Raw genomic sequence first — 18,313 nt, 5'->3', positions numbered from 1 at the left:
AGAAAACGTTAATTTTTAGTTCCGACACCATTTTGATGACGTCACGATCTTTTTAAGGGTCAAATGTGGCATGAAATCATATCTCCTTTTCATACTCTATTCGAATAGGAAAAAAAAATTGGGGGTCAACGGACTCCCTGAAGAGCTACAGTGAATTTTATATAGGCATATTTTTGCCCATTTACGCGCGAGTAATGCAAATTTGAATGGACGCGCATTCCCGTATTATTGGTCGTAAGAGGCTGAATGAGGTATCAAATTAATCAGAAGATAATGGACAATGGAAAGACATGAAACAAATGATGACTCGAAGATGCATACCGATGGTAGGTGCAAGAATGCGCACGCATACCTGTGCGCGCGCAAATTCTTGACATGCTCAAAATGACCAGAAACGTACCCAAACTTGACCACGGTCGATTTGGGGAAATTTAAAATTTTGACGCGCGCGTACGTGCGCGTCGTGACCTTTGCATGACCTCTGATGACATGTCCTGATGACCTGTGACCTGAACTTGATATGATGCAAATATGGATGATTTTTTATGATTAGTTGCGATGATATGATCAATAATTTAATTTTACAAAATGGCGCCTAGATGACGTCATCATGATTTGATAACCTTGAAAAGTTTCGTTTCGCGATTCCATAATAATTTCCATACATGACATGAAAATCAAGAAATTAGACAAGCCCGATTTTGAGATAAAGTGGGAACAAAATTTGGCAATAAAAATAAATAAAGTAAAATCTGACGAATATAATAGGTGATCTGTCATATTCATGACAGACCACCTAATTAGATTAATACATTTTGACGAAAATGAATTAAGGCTCTCTATATAATCAGTAATTTTGATTAGGCCTCATATTAGGCCTATTCATTTCTTATATAATGAGTTAAAGTTTTGTTTTTGTGTCTACTTAAATGTTTAAAGATTAATATCTAACATTATACACTGTAAGAAAATTTATCCTTAAAATAAAAGAAGTTCCTGCAGCAGAGTCTCGAGAACACCTGTAATCTTACCAGATTGCGTAATCTTACAGGAAATTGGTATTTGGTGGTTGGAACCATACAAATTTCCTCCAATAAAACACCCTTTTCCCCTTTTTAAACAGACCTGTTCTGTTAAATTGCAGAAAAGTTCATGTTTTATGAATTTACAGAATGATTCTGTTATTGATTTTTGCAAAATCTTCTTTCTTTTTCTGTAAAATCAGGTTTTTTTAACAGTGTAGAGATCCCCTCAGACATTTAAATTATGTATATTTGTTGCCGAATCCCTTAAAGGACAATTCCACCCCAACAAAAAGTTGATTTGAATAAAAAGAGAAAAATCCAATAAGCTTAACACTGAAAATTTCATCAAAATCGGATGTAAAATAAGAAAGTTATGACATTTCAAATTTAGGCTTAATTTCACAAAACAGTTATATGCACACCCTGGCTAGTATGCAAATGAGGAGACTATGACATCATCCACTCACTATTTCTTTTGTATTTCATTATATGAAATATGAAATATTCTAATTTTCTCCTCATTGTCAAGTGATACAACGATTAATTCCTCCCTGAACATGTGGAATTAGTATTGTTTAATACTATATGGTTCAGTCAAATTGGTCCTTATTGTCAAATCTATAAAAAATGACATATTGTATTATTCAAACAATAAAAAACAAAAGAAATAGTGAGTGATGGACATCATCGACTGACTCACCTAGTTGTGCATATCACTGTTTTGTGAAAAATAAGCGAAACTTTAAAATGTCATAACTTTCTTATTTTACATCTGATTTTGATGAAATTTTCAGCACTATGCTAGGTTGATTTTTCTCTATTTATTCAAGTCAGCATTTTCCTGGGGTGGACTTGACCTTTAAACATTCTGTAAACATGCACATTAAAAAAAAACTAAATATATATTTGAATGAGCAAAAGACTGAGCGAAGTAAAACATAAAAAATATAACAGGTTATAGATCAAGGTCTACTAGACTGAAGTTGAATAATAACATTAAACTTCATTTTTTTAATCATACTGTAGAAACGCTGTTTAAAATTTCAAAGCACGTTGTTTCAGCCCGTCACTCCAATAACTATTTTTTAAAGGAGAATCCAGCCCATATAAAAACTTGTTTTTAAAGGAAAAATAAAAAAATCAGACAAGATGATAGGTGAAAGTCTGAACAATATCGGACAAACAATATGAAAGTTATGAATTTTTAAAAGTTGTGAAAATTGGTAATTACTATACCCATGAAGACTTCAAAATGACCGCGATGTCATAGCATCTGATGTAAGTCAAGGACTACCCTTTCATGTACTCCAATACATAAAATGGCTAAAGGTCATTTAAAATAAAAGTTTTACTTCAAATGTTGCATTTTTTCCTTCATGAGGACATAAAACATACATGCCCCAGGAGGATTGGTAATTAGGAGAAAACCACAAATCCTTGATAATTAAGTACATGGCCTATGGGAAAGTTGTCCTTGCCCCTGGTCATGATTTACTTACCTAGTTGCCAATTTGAAATCAATAGTCTCAAGAATCTAAATTTTAAAGCAGCGGAGCCATAACTTTCTTATTGCTCGTCCGATTTCTTTAATAATGATAATAATCCGTTTTTTTTATATAGCGCTTAATACATCGGAACGACGTGTCTAAGCGCTTTACAGATATATTATTACCCCGGTCATTGGATTCAATAAGTCATTCCCGCACACAATGTGTGCACATCCTCCACTCCCTGGGGAGTATTCCAGTCAGTCGCCGGTGAGGCGCACACAGTACTGGACAAGCCACAATGACTTTCACATCCTACCGGGTACCCATTTAGCACCTGGGTCGAGAGTGGCAAAGTGTGGATTGACGCCTTGTCAAAGGACGCCAGACCGCGGTGGGATTCGAACACACGACCCTCTGTTTACAAGGCGAGAGTCAGAACCACTACACCACGGTAGTCAGAGTCAGAGTCAGAGTCAGAACCACTACACCACACCACTACACCACTTTCAAAATGTTACCATTCTGTTTTATTTATTTTTGTTCTTTCCAATGCAACATTTTATGACCAATGGCTGGATTCCCCTTTAAAGTTTTTTAAAAAGTTAAAATTTGGTGTTAAAGCGACGGACTTAACAACGTGCTAAATTTCCTTTACTATGTATAATATTATTTTGATAATCAACATTGCAGAACCTAGCGCAGTAGGGGGGTAGAGGCGGGAGGGGATGGATGTCTTCAGATTTTGTCGTAGTCGGAGCCCGAGGACGGTGACGTCACCATTTGAGTATTCCCGCAGCAGCCGAAGAGAAAGAAAAACCCATCCTGTGAAAAATGACGATGCATAAGAGTTAAGAAGTTGCTTAAGAAATCAAATTGAATGGGTACGAAATTACATGTTTTCCTATGAATTCCCGGATGGGACTGATCATTTTCCCATGAAACCCAAAAAATTATATCATAAACTCCATAAATTTCAGACAAGACTGTACCCCGTCCTTTATAGGCCCAATATAAAATTCTCAAATTTGAATTACTTTATCAGATGGGCTCTCAATGGAAACTCAATTTAAAAATGAAGAGTTTCTTGTAAAAAAATATGTTGTAATTAGAATAAACCAAATGTATTAATTTTGACAAGAATCTAGCCCTTTTCTATTATGTGCCCCTCGGACTGGTCAAACCCTTCGTGTTTGATAAAATGTTCTCAAACAAGTTACATGTATATGCTACAGTGGATTTTGAGAGCTGATAGTTCCGTTTCTTGGGGCAATTGAACTCAAATAGGGCTAAGTCGATTCAACTTGATTTCATTTCTTGATTTCTATTCTAAGTATAATCCTATATTCGTGTGTGCGCACACATACCCTCACACACCCACCCACTCGCCCTCTCTTTCTTATTCCGGCACACACACACACTCGCACAAACACCCACCCACCTCCACAATGTGCACACATGTCTCTCGTTCTTTCTTTCATTCACCGAAACATGTACCAACCTCCCACACCCACACGTATTCAAGGCACAAACATCCCACACACCCTCAAAAAATGAGGACCACACTCGCTATGTCCTCCTATAGTTAAAAGCTATAATTTGTGTCAATAAGGACTATTGTGTCATCTGTCCTCACTCGTAACATCAGCATTCACCACGCATCCAAACGCAGGTCCGCACTATAATTACCATAATTAGATTGGGTAGATCAAGCCAGAAGTGTATATTTGGAATGATTTCTATTCCCCTTGCCCCACTGCAGCAGAACATATAGAATGAACCAATCAGGAAATAGCCGCAAACGAAGCAAACAAATCTGAAAAAGCAGGAGAAAATACATTTCATTACTATTTATTTTTTTATTTTTGCAGTAGATTTCATTGGAATTTGTTTTGATCTGATCATTGCTTCATCAGAGAACATAGTGCTCATATTGCAAGCAAAATAATGTTTCGAGAGCATTAACAAGAAACTTAGATGGTTCGATAATAATGGTTTCTAAAGTTTTATTGCAGGAAAGTAAGTAGGCCTATTATTTTGCAATAATGAATAATGATATCGTTCAACGATATGTTTGATTTTGACGGATCATCATCGACGATGATTCATCGTCATTGATCGCATTACAGCCTGCAATCGTATAACAATGAAGGCGAGGTGTCGTGGCCGAGAGGTCTAATGGCGACCGCACACCTTACGATTGGTCTGCGACCCGATTTCAGAATAAAATGTAGTAGAATTTGATGCTAACATTGAGACTTGGAATATCTAACTGTGTAATGTTCTAAATCATCGTACGAATACCTATGTACAAATCTGTACTAATTTGGCCTTTACTTCGAAATAAAGGCTTGCAATATTTCAAAATGGTTATAATAGTATTCTTCCAATTAATTTAAACCTCAAGTAAAATAATATGTTCCATTCACATTTTCAGGAAATTAGCAAAATGCGATTTGTTCCAAAATCGGATCGTGAACAGTCGTAAGGTGTGCGGTGGCCTTAAAGGTCAAGTCCATCTCACAAAAATTTTGATTTGAACAAATAGAGAAAAATCAAACTAGCAAAATGCTGACAATTTCATCAAAATCGGATGTAAAATAAGAAAGTTATGACATTTTAAAGTTTTGCTTATTTTTCACAAAACAGTGATATGCACAACTCAAATGAGACAGTCGATGATGTCCCTCACTCACTATTTCTTTTGTTTTGTATTGTTTGAATTATACAATATTTCATTTTTTATAGATTTGACAATAAGGACCAGCTTGACTGAATCATATAGTATTAAACAATGTTCATTCCAATTGTTCAGGGAGGAATTAATTGTTGTTTCACTTGACAATGAGGAGAAAAATAGGATATTCCCTATTTTATATAATAAAATACAAAAGAAATAGTGAGTGGATGACGTCATCAGTCTCCTCATTTGCATACCCAACAGGATGTGCATATAACTGTTTTGTGAAATTAAGCAAAACTTAAAAATGTCATAACTTTCTTATTTTACATCCGATTTTGATGAAATTTTCAGTGTTATACTTGTTGCATTTTTCTCTTTTTATTCAAATCAACTTTTTGTTGGGGTGGACTTGTCCTTTAAGACGTCCGATCATGGGTGGAAATCCCAGGGGGACGCGTCCCCCCTACCCAAAATAGTAGGGGGCCCAAGGGGGGACACATTATCAAATGTCCCCCTACTATTTGGGGTATTTTATGATGGAAAGAAATACATCATTGAAAATCGAAATAAAACATGTATTTTGGACGAGATGACCTTACTTTTTGCTTGTCAAATTTTCCAGCCCCTGGTCCCCCTATCTTTAGAGAATTTTAGAGAATTGTCCGCCCTTGCGTCCGACTACACCAGGAAAGTACAGGGTTCGATTCCCGGCAAGACCTTTGATCAAGGCATGCATTTATAAATACATTGCTCTTTTATATATTGCATCAATTATAAATGAAATTGAAAATGCTTCATGCTTTATTTATACCAAAGTGTGCACGTTTAAAGCAGATACGAACCAATAGTGCCATCTCGAGTCCTCAACTACTCATACCTGGCCAGTTTCCTCACCCATAATGCTAGTGTAGTCTAGTAATATAGACCCACTTGAATGATAACATGCTAATTATACTCAATACATTTATACCGCAATAACTATGTTACCAAGTAGCAAAACAACTACTTTTATTCTCAAAACATTTTATTTTCTCTATATACAAATACAATTATAGGTTAATGTATTTTCTGTAGTATAAGTAGATGTCTGAAAAATGTTTATTTTAAGACTATGTATTTATAACACACAGTCAATGAGAGACCACACACAGTTCACTCCCCCTTTAAAAAAATAATTGGTGGTTTATGATCAGGCCATTGTCGGTGTAAATAAACATGCTTGAAGATTTTATCATTGGTGCTCAATAATACAATCAAAGATCTGATAAGTATGCTTTGTTTGTTGCTGTTATAGCGATGGTGGTAGATGAATTTAAAAGTCAAATGCACTTTAAGCACTTTAACAGTTAATTTGGTTTTAATTATTTTCATTTCCTTAATCAGAATTTTATGTTAACTTCTTACCTTACCTTAAGAAATAAAAAAATAAGTATGACTGACACAGAGCTGCGTACAACTTACATGATACAAATCCAACCACCCGCGGACATGCCGTGCGTTCCTGACGGGGTGGGGGTTAGGGGAGGTCTGATCGTCACGTGGGTAACCGGCGTGCTCTGTGTTTTGATTGGATGTAGTGAGACGGAGGCGGGAGGCGTGGTCGAGCCTATGGTTTTGATTGGATGAGGTGACACGATGGGCGGACCAGTGGATGATATAGGTACAACAGGTGGAGCACATGGTAAGAGCAGGAGGAAGCTCTATGAATGAGGGAAAGAAATAATTATTATACAGTATAAATAAAATTTAAATATGGTGTCGCAAGCACTTTATATATCGTATCTTGGGAACTGTTTCGAGAGCTATAAAAGCGTCTAGCATTCGTACAATCTTTTTTATATCAACACACCGTATGTAGATGCGAGATATCTTCCGAGTGCGTGATAATGGTTGCATCGGGATTGAATTTGATACGATCATCGTACGAAAGAGATAGTGTCCGGTTTTTAGTGGCATCGCAGGTGGCTACCGGCTACGATTTATAATGTATATATCATCTGCGACCATGCATCGTACAATTTCTTGAGTTGGACCATGGATCCTACTCAGTGGCGTACCTAGGATTTTCCACAGGGGGGGCAAAATCGACCGCCAAAAAATTTGACAAGCAAAAAAAAAAAAAAAAAGGTCTTCAATAAAAAAAAATTAAGGTTTTCGTACCAGAAAAAAATTGACAAGCAATTGACAATTGCCCCCCCCTGCCCCCCTCCCCCCCGTAGGTACGCTAGTGATCCTACTAGAACCATGGTTGGACACCGAATAGGGTACAGCAATACACAGGTACTGCGAAGGTCGGATGATAAAACTACGATGATCCTACGACAGCCCTGCGCTGATCGTAGGGCCTTCACAACATCAAAAGACCTTGATCTGGTCGTATGATGCCCGATTTTGAAACAAGAAAAATGTATATGGTCGTGAATCCATACAAAAATCGTACGATGTTTGTATGATCATCGTATCCTACCTAATGAGATCGTACGATTAGCGGTGTATATATACGATCACCCTACGATGATCGGAGACCAAAGTAAACGAGGCATTATCAATGATATGAAAATAACATCTTTATTAAAGGTTTCGTTCGTTGGAACAGTAGTTTTTGCAACCACTACTCACGCAGACGCGTTCTGGAACGCAGAGAATCTTTTGTCAAAAGCCCTTCATGACAAAGCAGCCTTTGTCGAAAATCGGTGAATCAAAACAGCAGTGTCGTTTTGAACTCTAGACAAACGACATAATCGAATTGTTTTTCGTCAGCTGCCCATCCTAGGAAGATCTGCTGTTCATCGATTTTCGACAATGACCTATAATCTGTTAATTTCAATAGATTATCAACGTTCCATAAAGCGTCTGCGCATAGTGGTTTAGAAAACTCGCGAATGTAAGGGTCTTACGTGTACGACGGGATTAGATGTCGGCGAAACGATGCCATTTACTACGATTTGACTTTCAACTTCTCCAGTGCAAGCCGCTAGGAACCGACTGATATACCTGGACAACACAAACAATAAAAGAGTTGTAAATATGGAGTGGAATCTTGATCTCTTACCCACCCAGGAACGTCAATACTCGGTCTTCATACCTGCATACGAACCCACCCCCCCCCCCCCATTGAAGGATAATGCTACTTCAACTATACTTTAAAAGAAACCTCAACATGCCATAATTTTGAATAAATCTACGATATAGTACTTATATTTTTAAAGTTATAGATCATGTTGACGTATACACGCCCAGTTGTAGGGGCGGGAAGCAGTCGCATGAGGGGTGCTAGTAAAGGACCCTGTGAACGATTTTTTTTTGTGGGGTGCTGATGAAAATTTAACAGACAAAAAAAGTGTTCCACTAAAAAATGGAGGTCGCAGGTCATTTAAGTCCCGAAAAATTTACATCTTGGGGAAGCAGTGCAAAAATACATTTAGATAAGATACAAAAACTTAAAAATAAATATGCTAGAATGCTTTTGAAAAAAGATTATAATACATCACAAATTTCTTTGTTGCAGTCACTGAAGTGGCAATCAGTAGATCAGCGTATAAAATATCAGTATTGTGTTCTTGTATATAAAATAATGAATGATTTAGTTCCAAATTATTTAAAACCTTTAGTATGTAAACGGCCCGTGAAATACAGGACACGGTTTTCTTTACGATGCCCCCTTCAGCTTCCCAAAGCTAGAATTGAACATAAAAGAAAATCTTTCGCATATGTCGGACCCAAATTATTTAATGCACTTCCTTCAAATTTACAAGTTTGTACCTCCTTGTTAGTTTTTAAAAAAATATGCAAAGCCTTTCATACGAATTGATAAAGAGCGAAATGATATTCCATTGATTTACAATGCTATGTATGTTTAAATTGTCACTTCCCACTCTATATTTTGGTGTTAATTGGTTCTGATGTTAGATATTTTGTATTTTGTATTTTTTATGTTGTTTGTTGTTGTTGTTCATAGTTATCTTGACATGTATTTTAAACTGCAGGGCGCCTTTGTAAAGCAGTTTTAAGAACTGAACAGGCCTACCCTGCAGTATAAAATAAATAAAACAAAATAAATAAATAAGCTATAAAAAAAAATGGGGGGGGGTTCACTACAAAATGTAGGCCATTTTTGTTACATTTCTCCAGTTTGCCACAACTACCAGAATTCCAGGGGTGCTGCCTATGGAGAATAACACACGTACGCAGCACCCACCCCCAGGAAAATTTGGGGGTTGCTTCAGCACCCCCGCTTCCCATGCAGGGGCCATATGGGATGCTATCAGAAAAGTGCCTCTGACACCACTCTAAAAGTGGCGAAAAAAGTGAGAGAAAAAAGAGATACAGGAAAAGAATATTAAATAGACAAGAAAGATTGTTTTAAGGGGCGGGGGCTCTTCCCACCACCCTCGTACGCCATAGCAGTTCAGAATTAGCACTTACGTCAACCCCGTATCGTTCGGATCTGCGTGATTATATTCCAATATGACCCCTTGATCTGACTCGCTGTAGTACATCCGACCTGAACTAGCAGCGGCAATGTTTAGACTTGAAGAGTTGTCATCTCGACTTTTACGGCAGACCTATATATGAATGTAAAGAATGTAATTATCAGGAGCCGGAGAATGAGAGATGGGTAGAAAAAGAGAAGAAGAAAGGGAGGGAGAGGGGGGGAGGAAGGGGGGGGGGGGCGGACGAGGAGGGGAAATATTGACGAACACGATTAACGTTATAGCGATTAATCGTACGCTTGATTTTCACGATTGATTGTACATTGCAATCAATCTTAGAAAAATGTTCTCCGATCATTGCCAAGCTTTGTTTCACGGGTCCCAGGTGAGTGAGAATGAAATAGGAGATGAGATAATACATTCCACATTCTAAGAAAGGTATTTCACGATTGATATTGCCGGAATGTTATTTACATGATTGTATTTTGCCTATATTTATGGCTTGATTTATAATGACTTGCTCAGGTTTTGTGTATTTTTTATAGACCTCTCACATTGCCTTGATCGTTACCTAAATTATTCTTGAAATCAATCAAAGTAGTTGGTATATTTACCATCTTGATTAAAAATGCGTTGCATTGCGCGATGATCATCGAAAAAAGTACATTGCATTGCGCATCGCGCTCTTAAAATATCACGCACATCCAATATAATGACAATTTCTTATTTCATAATTCAATTCAGTTCAATTCAGTTCATTTCAAAGAAACATTTATTTTCTTCCAGTTTTAACAAAATGTCATTTTCAATATGAATTATAAAAAATCATTTGTCATAAAATATAGATATATGACGTATTTGTTAACAGTAGAAAGCATAATTCCCTGAAAGCAAAAGCGTGTGACGGGATACGCCTAAATACAATAAAAATACACAATACGAAGAGGATACTAGTAAAAGACAGACAACATATTCGTTTAAGTTCCCCCTTCAAAAAAAAATTCTAAATGAAATCAAAGTTATAAAACTAAAGAAACTCCGTTACCCTCAGGCACGTTCACATGCATCCGCCCCAAAGTAATGAAATGTTTAAGAGGTTTATTATAAAACCCATATCTTTGTCTGCATGATTTGCTTTTGCAAATATCAGGGCGTACTTGCGCGAAGCGCCGAAATCTGACGAATTTTACACAGGGTTAACTTGCTCTGCAATATCGTGCCATATCGTACGTCTTCGTTAACAATAATGAAATATAATAATGGAGAATATATGCACATAGTTTTTGCTCTATATAAATCAGTAAACTTGTATTATATTTCATTATTTTATGATGATTATATATTTGTCTTTTCTTCATGTGTCAATTCCACTCATCTGTAATTCGTGGAAATATTCCCTAACTCTTAGAATAATTCTAGTATCTCATTCTGAGCCATAAGGATAGTGGAATTCTTACCGTTACATCCTGACAAACAGTGTCTATTGAGAATCCATAGCAGGGATTGATGGTATAAAGATTCGGATCCTGCTCTATGTTTAGTGTCGGCACGTCTTTCCATCTGAAAGAAGATGTTTATAGAGGGACGATAAAAATATGATTAAAAATTATGAAATTATTGCTAAACATCAAATTTCAGACTGTTTTACTAAAGTAACCTCCGTCCCCCAAACATTAACATGATTAATGTTCTTTGTAATATACCATACACAGGGATGGAACCAAGTGGATAGTTTGATTTGGAGAGGAAGGACGGGGAGGAGGGGGAAGGAAGGAGAACAGTGGCCGCGGAAGCGGGGGGGGGGGGGGCTTCAGCCCCCCTCTTTTTTTTCTCCAAAACTGTGTACAAAAACTTAAAAATGACCATAATATTGTGATTTTTTGCATGGTCAGCCCCCGGCCCCCCACTTTTGGCCCAGCCCCCCCCCCCCACTTTGAAAACCGTTCCACGGCCCTGCATGGAGAAGGGGGTATATGTCAAGACGAACTGACGGTGACGTCATTTCTTCTCAATTTAATAAAAGATGAGATAATAACTGTAAAAAACGCTTTCAAGGACGTCACTCTATAAAGTTCTTTAAACTTTTAAACAATTGTTAAAACTTTGTTTTTAACTGGTTTAAACTTAAAAAAAAAACTTTTTTAAATTTAAACAACAGTTGTTAGATTGACGGGCTTGAACAACGTGCTTAAAATTTCAAACAGCGTTTTTACAGTATTATACACAGATCAGAACTCTATTTTTATATACCCTTTTCGAATTATTTTCCTCTTTCTTATCTTCTTATTACCCTTCTCCTTCCCACAGAACTCGTGGGCCGGTTTCCTGCCCACCGAATGTGGCCCCTATGATACCCTGCATGCATGCTGATGAAAATATTACATTTTCTTTTTTATATTTACGTTGATCTATCAGAGCATATAAAGCGGGCCCAACAACGTCATACTAATCCTAGATGAATTTAAGTAAAGGATTGCTATTAGAAAAGCATATAAAGGGCTGATTGTGTATTAAATCACGTAGAATATATACCAGACGCCATTGTTTACATGATCAAATACTTGTTTCTTTACCTTGCTGTTCCATCAGTTTTGCCAGCCACAGTCAAATCTAAAACACTACCATCCTCATACACCCAAACACAATTAGACACCTGACGACCATGATCCTGAACACTGCTGGTGACAAGCATACTCATTAACATGGCAATGTAAACACACCTCATCATGTGTTTTTTTCTGGTGGAGAGAGAGAGAGAGAGGGAGGGAGAGAGAGAGAGAGAGGGGTGCAACGGCGGCCACAATAACCAATTCGTAAGTTAAATCATGTCCAGAAAACGACAGAACTGGCTAAGACGACGAAAATGCTTGTAAATTATTAATACACGAGTTCAAAGCACTATAAGCACCAAAGCACCCGGGTGTAGTATACCGCGATATCACTGGAGCTCACTTTCAGCTGTAAAGGCAATAAGTTTGGTTATGATGTTACAAACGTCTCCTGAAGAGTTCATTCCATGTTTCTAAACGATGATGACTTGTAGATCTATTCATTGTATCCCATCAGCAAAACAGGAATCTTAAAACTCTTTTACAGAAAATACAGTACAGACTACTATTGCACGTACATAAAAGGCTCAGCATACTGTTGAGTCGGTTCGTCCTATTCATATAGTATATGGTTTTCCTATTCACTGGCAGACTTTTGTATTTGCAGGTCGGATCAAAGTTTCTTTTTGTTATCGATTAGCCATGTGATTCAATAAAGTCAACTAAAAAACTCACGTGACATCATTAACCCGGAAGGACATGTTTAGTTCTCCTTGTCTTGTACAAATTGATACGATTAAAAGTGATCACTGATATAAGAAAACTGAAAATTAGGCCTTATATCTTATTAGAAAAGTACGTGTTTACTACAGAAAATGAGAATAGTCAAGGTATAACTTTTTTAAATGAACTCACTTTTTCTACAAAGTTTCATGTCATCCTATATCGTAACTTCACCAAACACCAATAAAACAAGAAATGTCAATGGAGCACATGTTTTCCATATAGATAACCCCAAAACATGCCCAAACCGCGTTTTCATTTGTCCCAAAATACCAAGTGATATTTCCATATATTTTCTGTGTATATTCCCCCCAACAACAATAAATGCCCTCTAATGTATATTTCTCCCGATAAAATTTGATTTCAATAGATAAAGAAAAACACATAAGCATATTAACACTTATAACATTTAATCGCTGGAATCGGATGAAAAGTAAAAAAGTTTTGACGTTTAAAAAAAAATCTGCTTGTTTCTCTAGAACAATGCACGTCGCAACCTAATAACCTTTACTTTGTTATTTGATTTATTATGAAATATTTTACTGAACTCTCTCATATTACAAAACTTCATTTGATTCCTATAGGAACAACTTTAGCATCAATTCTACATTTGTTTTTGCAAAATACAATATTTTGGCCTATAAATTAATGTTGACAGGACCAGGGGCGGATCCAGGATTTTCCAAGGGGGCCAAATTTTTCTAAGGAAATTAAAGATATTTCGTCCCCGGAAAAAGTTGATAAGCAAAAAAAAAAAAAAAAAAAAAAAAAAATGGTCTTCGAGTTCAAAAGAGGGGGCACACCTCTGTTTTCATGGCATTTTTACAATACAAATGATTAATTTTCCTTCTCAAAAGGGGGCACGTGCCCCCTGTCCCCCCCCCCCCTGGATCCGCGCCTGGACAGGACCATGGGAACGATTTTTAAAATAGGGGATGCTCGGCGTTTTGTTCAGAATAAAATTGACAAAAAGGAAAAAGAAAGAAAACAAAACTAAAAAAAAAAAAATTCACTCCAAGGTGATATGGATTCTAGTAAGGAAAATATTTGAAAGCTCTCCCCCCATAAAAGTTTATTTATTGCTCTCCGTCATTAATTTGGGAGCAATAACCTTTTTTATGCTTGTCAACCTGATATCCAGGGATCTATGGTAAAAAGCAATACTCCCAGCACGGGCGTAAATCCCGGGGGTTGGGGGGATACATCCCTCCACTTTTCAGAGGGGGGGGGGGGTGGCATATACAATCACCCCTCACTTTTCAAGATTGAATTTTTTTTTTTTACAATCAAAATGGTTATGATGATGGTTATAATGTGGATTCATCTTTAAATGCAGTCAAAGTGCTTAAATTGGCATAATTTTGCATTCTAAATTGCAAAATTTCTTAATACAGGAATTTGGCCGTGACAAATCCCTACGTTTAGATTATTGCAAAGGCACCATGGGAGTTGAGTTATAATAAGTCCATTTATAAACATGTGATTCCAATGACTTTTAAATATGATTATAACTTTTATCATAAAAGAATTGAAAAACATCCTTTAAAATACACTTTCGAGAATATGGGAGGGGTCATCTGGTATCTTGGTGGAAGCGGGGATGTTGTACAAAAAATATTTGGCCTATACCGTATTCTTCTAAAGGATACGATGAATTACTGAAGACATTGATCAAATCAATGCCGTTAATGAAACATTCATTTTTTTTACCATTTTATCCATAGTGGATTTAAATCACAGTAATTAACACAACAATGTAATTAATATTTTATCAATGAATTTTGCTCAAAATTTTGAATGTTGCATCATCTCCCAATATAATCTTAAAGATTATTCAAAATCTTTCATTTTCGAATTCATCATTGTGATATTTCCACGCTAGTCTTATGGAAGTTTATATTGTGGCCTATGATCATTTCATATGGTACCCTAATTATTCCCGATAATCATGATCCTATTTTTGTTTTCATTCTCATCTCACCATTGACCAGTGAGCAAATGAGTTTTCATTGAACAAAACTCGACTATTTAAATCTTTATTTGCTCTTTTTATATATTTCTTGTTCACATCCTTCCAAAAATTACGTTATTGATAATATACCCTATATCACCTGTATTTAATGCATATTATTTAGACGACTGAAGCAACTTTTTAAGGCTCGCCAACTACGCTCACCGCTGCATTTTCTAATTACCCTCCCTTGAAAGACGATTTGACAATCAATCTGTTTCTGTTTCTTCCAACTATGGAAAATTTGCTCGCTTACTTCGTTCGCTCGCATTTGGATACTAACTATAATCCAGTAGTTTACGTCACAACAAATCAAGTGAAAGATGGTATTATGCACACATACCACTGTACATAATCTATAGCCCGTGCTTTGAGAGTTATACACCATAAAAAGGTTTTTGGGCAAGATTTTTCCTTCCACCTTCTGAAAATTTTCTCGCTCGCTATGCTCATTCGCCACATTATCATCCAATACTCACACCTCATGAAAGACGATTTTGGTAATCATGTCTTCCAACAACTGAAAATTTGCTCGCTCGCATTTGGATATTAACTGTCGTTCAGTAGTTTATAGCACAGCAAAATCATTGTTATATTGAAAAATAATCCTTAGAGAACTTAATCTGAAAGATAAAAAGGATTATGTACGCGGTAATATACCTCCGTATACATAGCCTTATGTGTGGGGTGTCCCCCAAATTTTTAATTTTCAGGTCAGTATACTGCTTTCACCCCCCCCCCCCTAGCTCGGACCGGATTTACGCCAGTGACTCCCAGGTACCAAAAGCAACCCCGCGTCCCAGGGCCTAGAATATTGAGTCTGATAAAATACAAATGAACAAGACAATCATCAGCTCACTAATTGCATGATGGTAAGGACATATACAAAGAACCGTGTCCTTGTCCATTGTAATGGAATTTTCAGTATTTTGTTTGTCTGACTCCATTTTATCTGCTCACATAATTGTTGTCTATCCCTTGAAAAATAACTCATGAAGGGGCGGTGGAGCGAAGTTGAAAGTGTGTGGGGGGGGGGAGACTGGGAAAAAAGGGCATATTTTCTTTCGAAAAGGGCACTATCTCAAAACAAAGAAGAAAATGACTATATATACCCCACTCACATGACTGTGTGCAAAACTATACCTTTCGACACGGATTGCCATATAGCTCCCCTCCCCTTCCCTTTCCCTCTCCATCCCCCTCTCTCGATCTAGGCCGCAATGGTCAACATGCATGGTCAAAGCAGGTCCATGGTCAAAGCAAGTTTTGTTTTAGAACCTGAATTTCCTGATTAAACAGAAGAAAATGATCCTTAGGCTTAAGCTTTCTCGGAGCTTTCTCGTAATAAAGGGGATCGGGAAAGGGGAAGGCAAAAGTTGGACGTACCTGTATCTATATATCGTCCGTAGAACTTAATAATATTGATGTTACTTATAGACAAAAATAGGTATAAAGTTTTAAGGCTTGCTACTCTATCGAGGAGGTGATTTACAAGTTCGTTCGAATTTGATGCCATTCAGAAAACTGACATTATTTTAAATCCAGAGAGAAGAAAAGGTCTGATGAGATTTAACATAGGTAGAGAGAAAGAATGAAGGGGGGGGGGGGGGGGGTTCCGACATAGAATACGATTGCCCAAAGAAGGAAAGAACCTTAAAAATGAAGGAATTAGACGGGGCAGAATAAAGGCAAGATAGAAAAGAAAACAGAGAGAAATAAAAAAAGAATAATATAAAGGGGGAAAAGGAAATTCATACATGTAAAGAAAGAATTGTAAAAAAAAAAACAAAGAAAACTTAGAATGAACAAAGCAACTGGTATTGGATTGAAGAAAAAAGAGCAAAGAAAAAGAAAAATGAAAGACAAAAATAAAAAAAAATAAAGACAGCGAGAGTTGAAATAATAATAGACATACCCTTAATTTATGAAAAAAAAATCATTTGAACATCATATGATCCCCTAAAATGTTTCTAAAAATAAATGCAAGTTTAGCTTGGATAATTTTTTAGAAACTGGTATATCGCCCTCTAAAGCGCAAAAGTATACAGCGTAAACAGCCATTTTGTATCAGGAAGTACTGACAAAACCCGAGCCTCTTGTACGATTTCCGGGTGTGATATATTACCATTAACTTAGCAGCCGAGAAGCCATCTCAGTCAGATATGAATTGTATATGGAGGCAAGAGTGATATTCGGCACTGAAACTTAGCTCCAAGGTATAGAAATTCATTAATTTATTGTTTTAAGATCCGAGTCAAATTGAAGGCAATCACGGAATGTCACAGCGGATTGCACCGCGAAGAGGGGTAGATCGACCAAGTCTACCCGCCGCAAGCATTCGTATGGATTCTGCTGAACGCGCGCTGCTAGTGATTGTTGTTGGGCATGTTTGGAGGCGTGTTTACCATGATCAATCACCACCTTCTCTTTAATTACACATTTGGCCCTGTTTTGACATAATTATTAATTGTATAAAACTGTCATTATGATCTCTATGAAGTAGGTGTACATTGGATGGGAGATGTCACTGTCTGAACAATGGCAATGCTGAATTTATTATGAAAACTTAAATTAAGACGTGAAAGAATGACAGAATGAGCTTTGATCAGGAGTGATCATGAAACGAGTGAGTGAGACTGAGAGTTGAATGAATTATTTGGAAACAGTTTGCTGATCCATCCATGCAAGTTCTACACGATACATGTATGTAGCTGTCGATGTCACTTTACTTTAGCTTTGTCATGTTTGTGAGTGTGACACATCATGCTTATCATTAAATGCCTGATTTTTTAGGCAGAACATGCATGTTTTCAAAACCAAGCTTTTTGCAGAAAATAAATACAAAGCAATTAGAGAAATCAAGTTACAGTTACAACAACAACAAGTAACAGTCAAAATGAGAAATAAAATATACAACGAACGACTTGCCAATAAATGGTACCGTACAGTATAGCCTAGACCAAAAGCTTCAGTCTCTGTTATGTTGGTTGTTCAGCTGAACTCCGTTGGCTTCACTCACCAAATACAGAGACCGAAGTTCTAGCGCGATCTGTACAGGGGACTCAATGGCCATATGTTTATGTACTTAAGAGCGGATAAAACGGGAAAGTGAATTTGCGCGACAGCCGAGGTAAGTCACTGTTTTTGTTCCTTTTAACTTGATTTTTCTCTGTTTTTTGGCAATTAATGCCAAGAGGGAATATTAATTTGCATTTTGGTTGCGTTAATTTTCAAAAATTTTATTCATTAAAAACAAAAATTGAAGAGCCCCGACGGGGGGATTTTGCATTGCAAGTCCCCTAATGTTGGCTGCACGATAGCGAGCCGTCTGTGTACGAGGAG

At 36.9% G+C, this 18,313-nt stretch overlaps 1 protein-coding gene across 1 annotated transcript; it reads right to left on the bottom strand.

Annotated features, from left to right (window-relative positions):
* Positions 1-1,995: 1,995 nt before the first annotated feature.
* On the bottom strand, positions 1,996-12,871 carry LOC129275169 (uncharacterized). Its single transcript, XM_054911959.2, has 7 exons — positions 12,202-12,871; positions 11,086-11,188; positions 9,621-9,760; positions 8,093-8,189; positions 6,657-6,895; positions 4,202-4,328; positions 1,996-3,337 (listed from the first exon to the last, which is right to left on the bottom strand). Exons 1-7 carry the CDS (start codon positions 12,354-12,356, stop codon positions 3,251-3,253), a joined length of 948 nt encoding a protein of 315 aa, XP_054767934.2. The 5' UTR covers positions 12,357-12,871; the 3' UTR covers positions 1,996-3,250.
* Positions 12,872-18,313: the final 5,442 nt, after the last annotated feature.

The sequence above is a fragment of the Lytechinus pictus genome, chromosome 13 (genome assembly GCF_037042905.1).
Source record: "Lytechinus pictus isolate F3 Inbred chromosome 13, Lp3.0, whole genome shotgun sequence".
Taxonomy (NCBI): domain Eukaryota; kingdom Metazoa; phylum Echinodermata; class Echinoidea; order Temnopleuroida; family Toxopneustidae; genus Lytechinus; species Lytechinus pictus.
This window is presented reverse-complemented; position numbering and strand designations above follow the sequence as displayed.

Coding starts and splice junctions, on each gene's coding strand:
- LOC129275169 (XM_054911959.2), bottom strand. CDS start 12,356: ATGATGAGGTGTGTTTACATTGCCATGTTAATGAGTATGCTTGTCACC. Junction 8,190..9,620: donor CCGAACGATACGGGGTTGAC/GTAAGTGCTAAT, acceptor TGTGTTGTCCAG/GTATATCAGTCGGTTCCTAG. Junction 4,329..6,656: donor GGTGGTTGGATTTGTATCAT/GTAAGTTGTACG, acceptor CTGCTTTTTCAG/ATTTGTTTGCTTCGTTTGCG.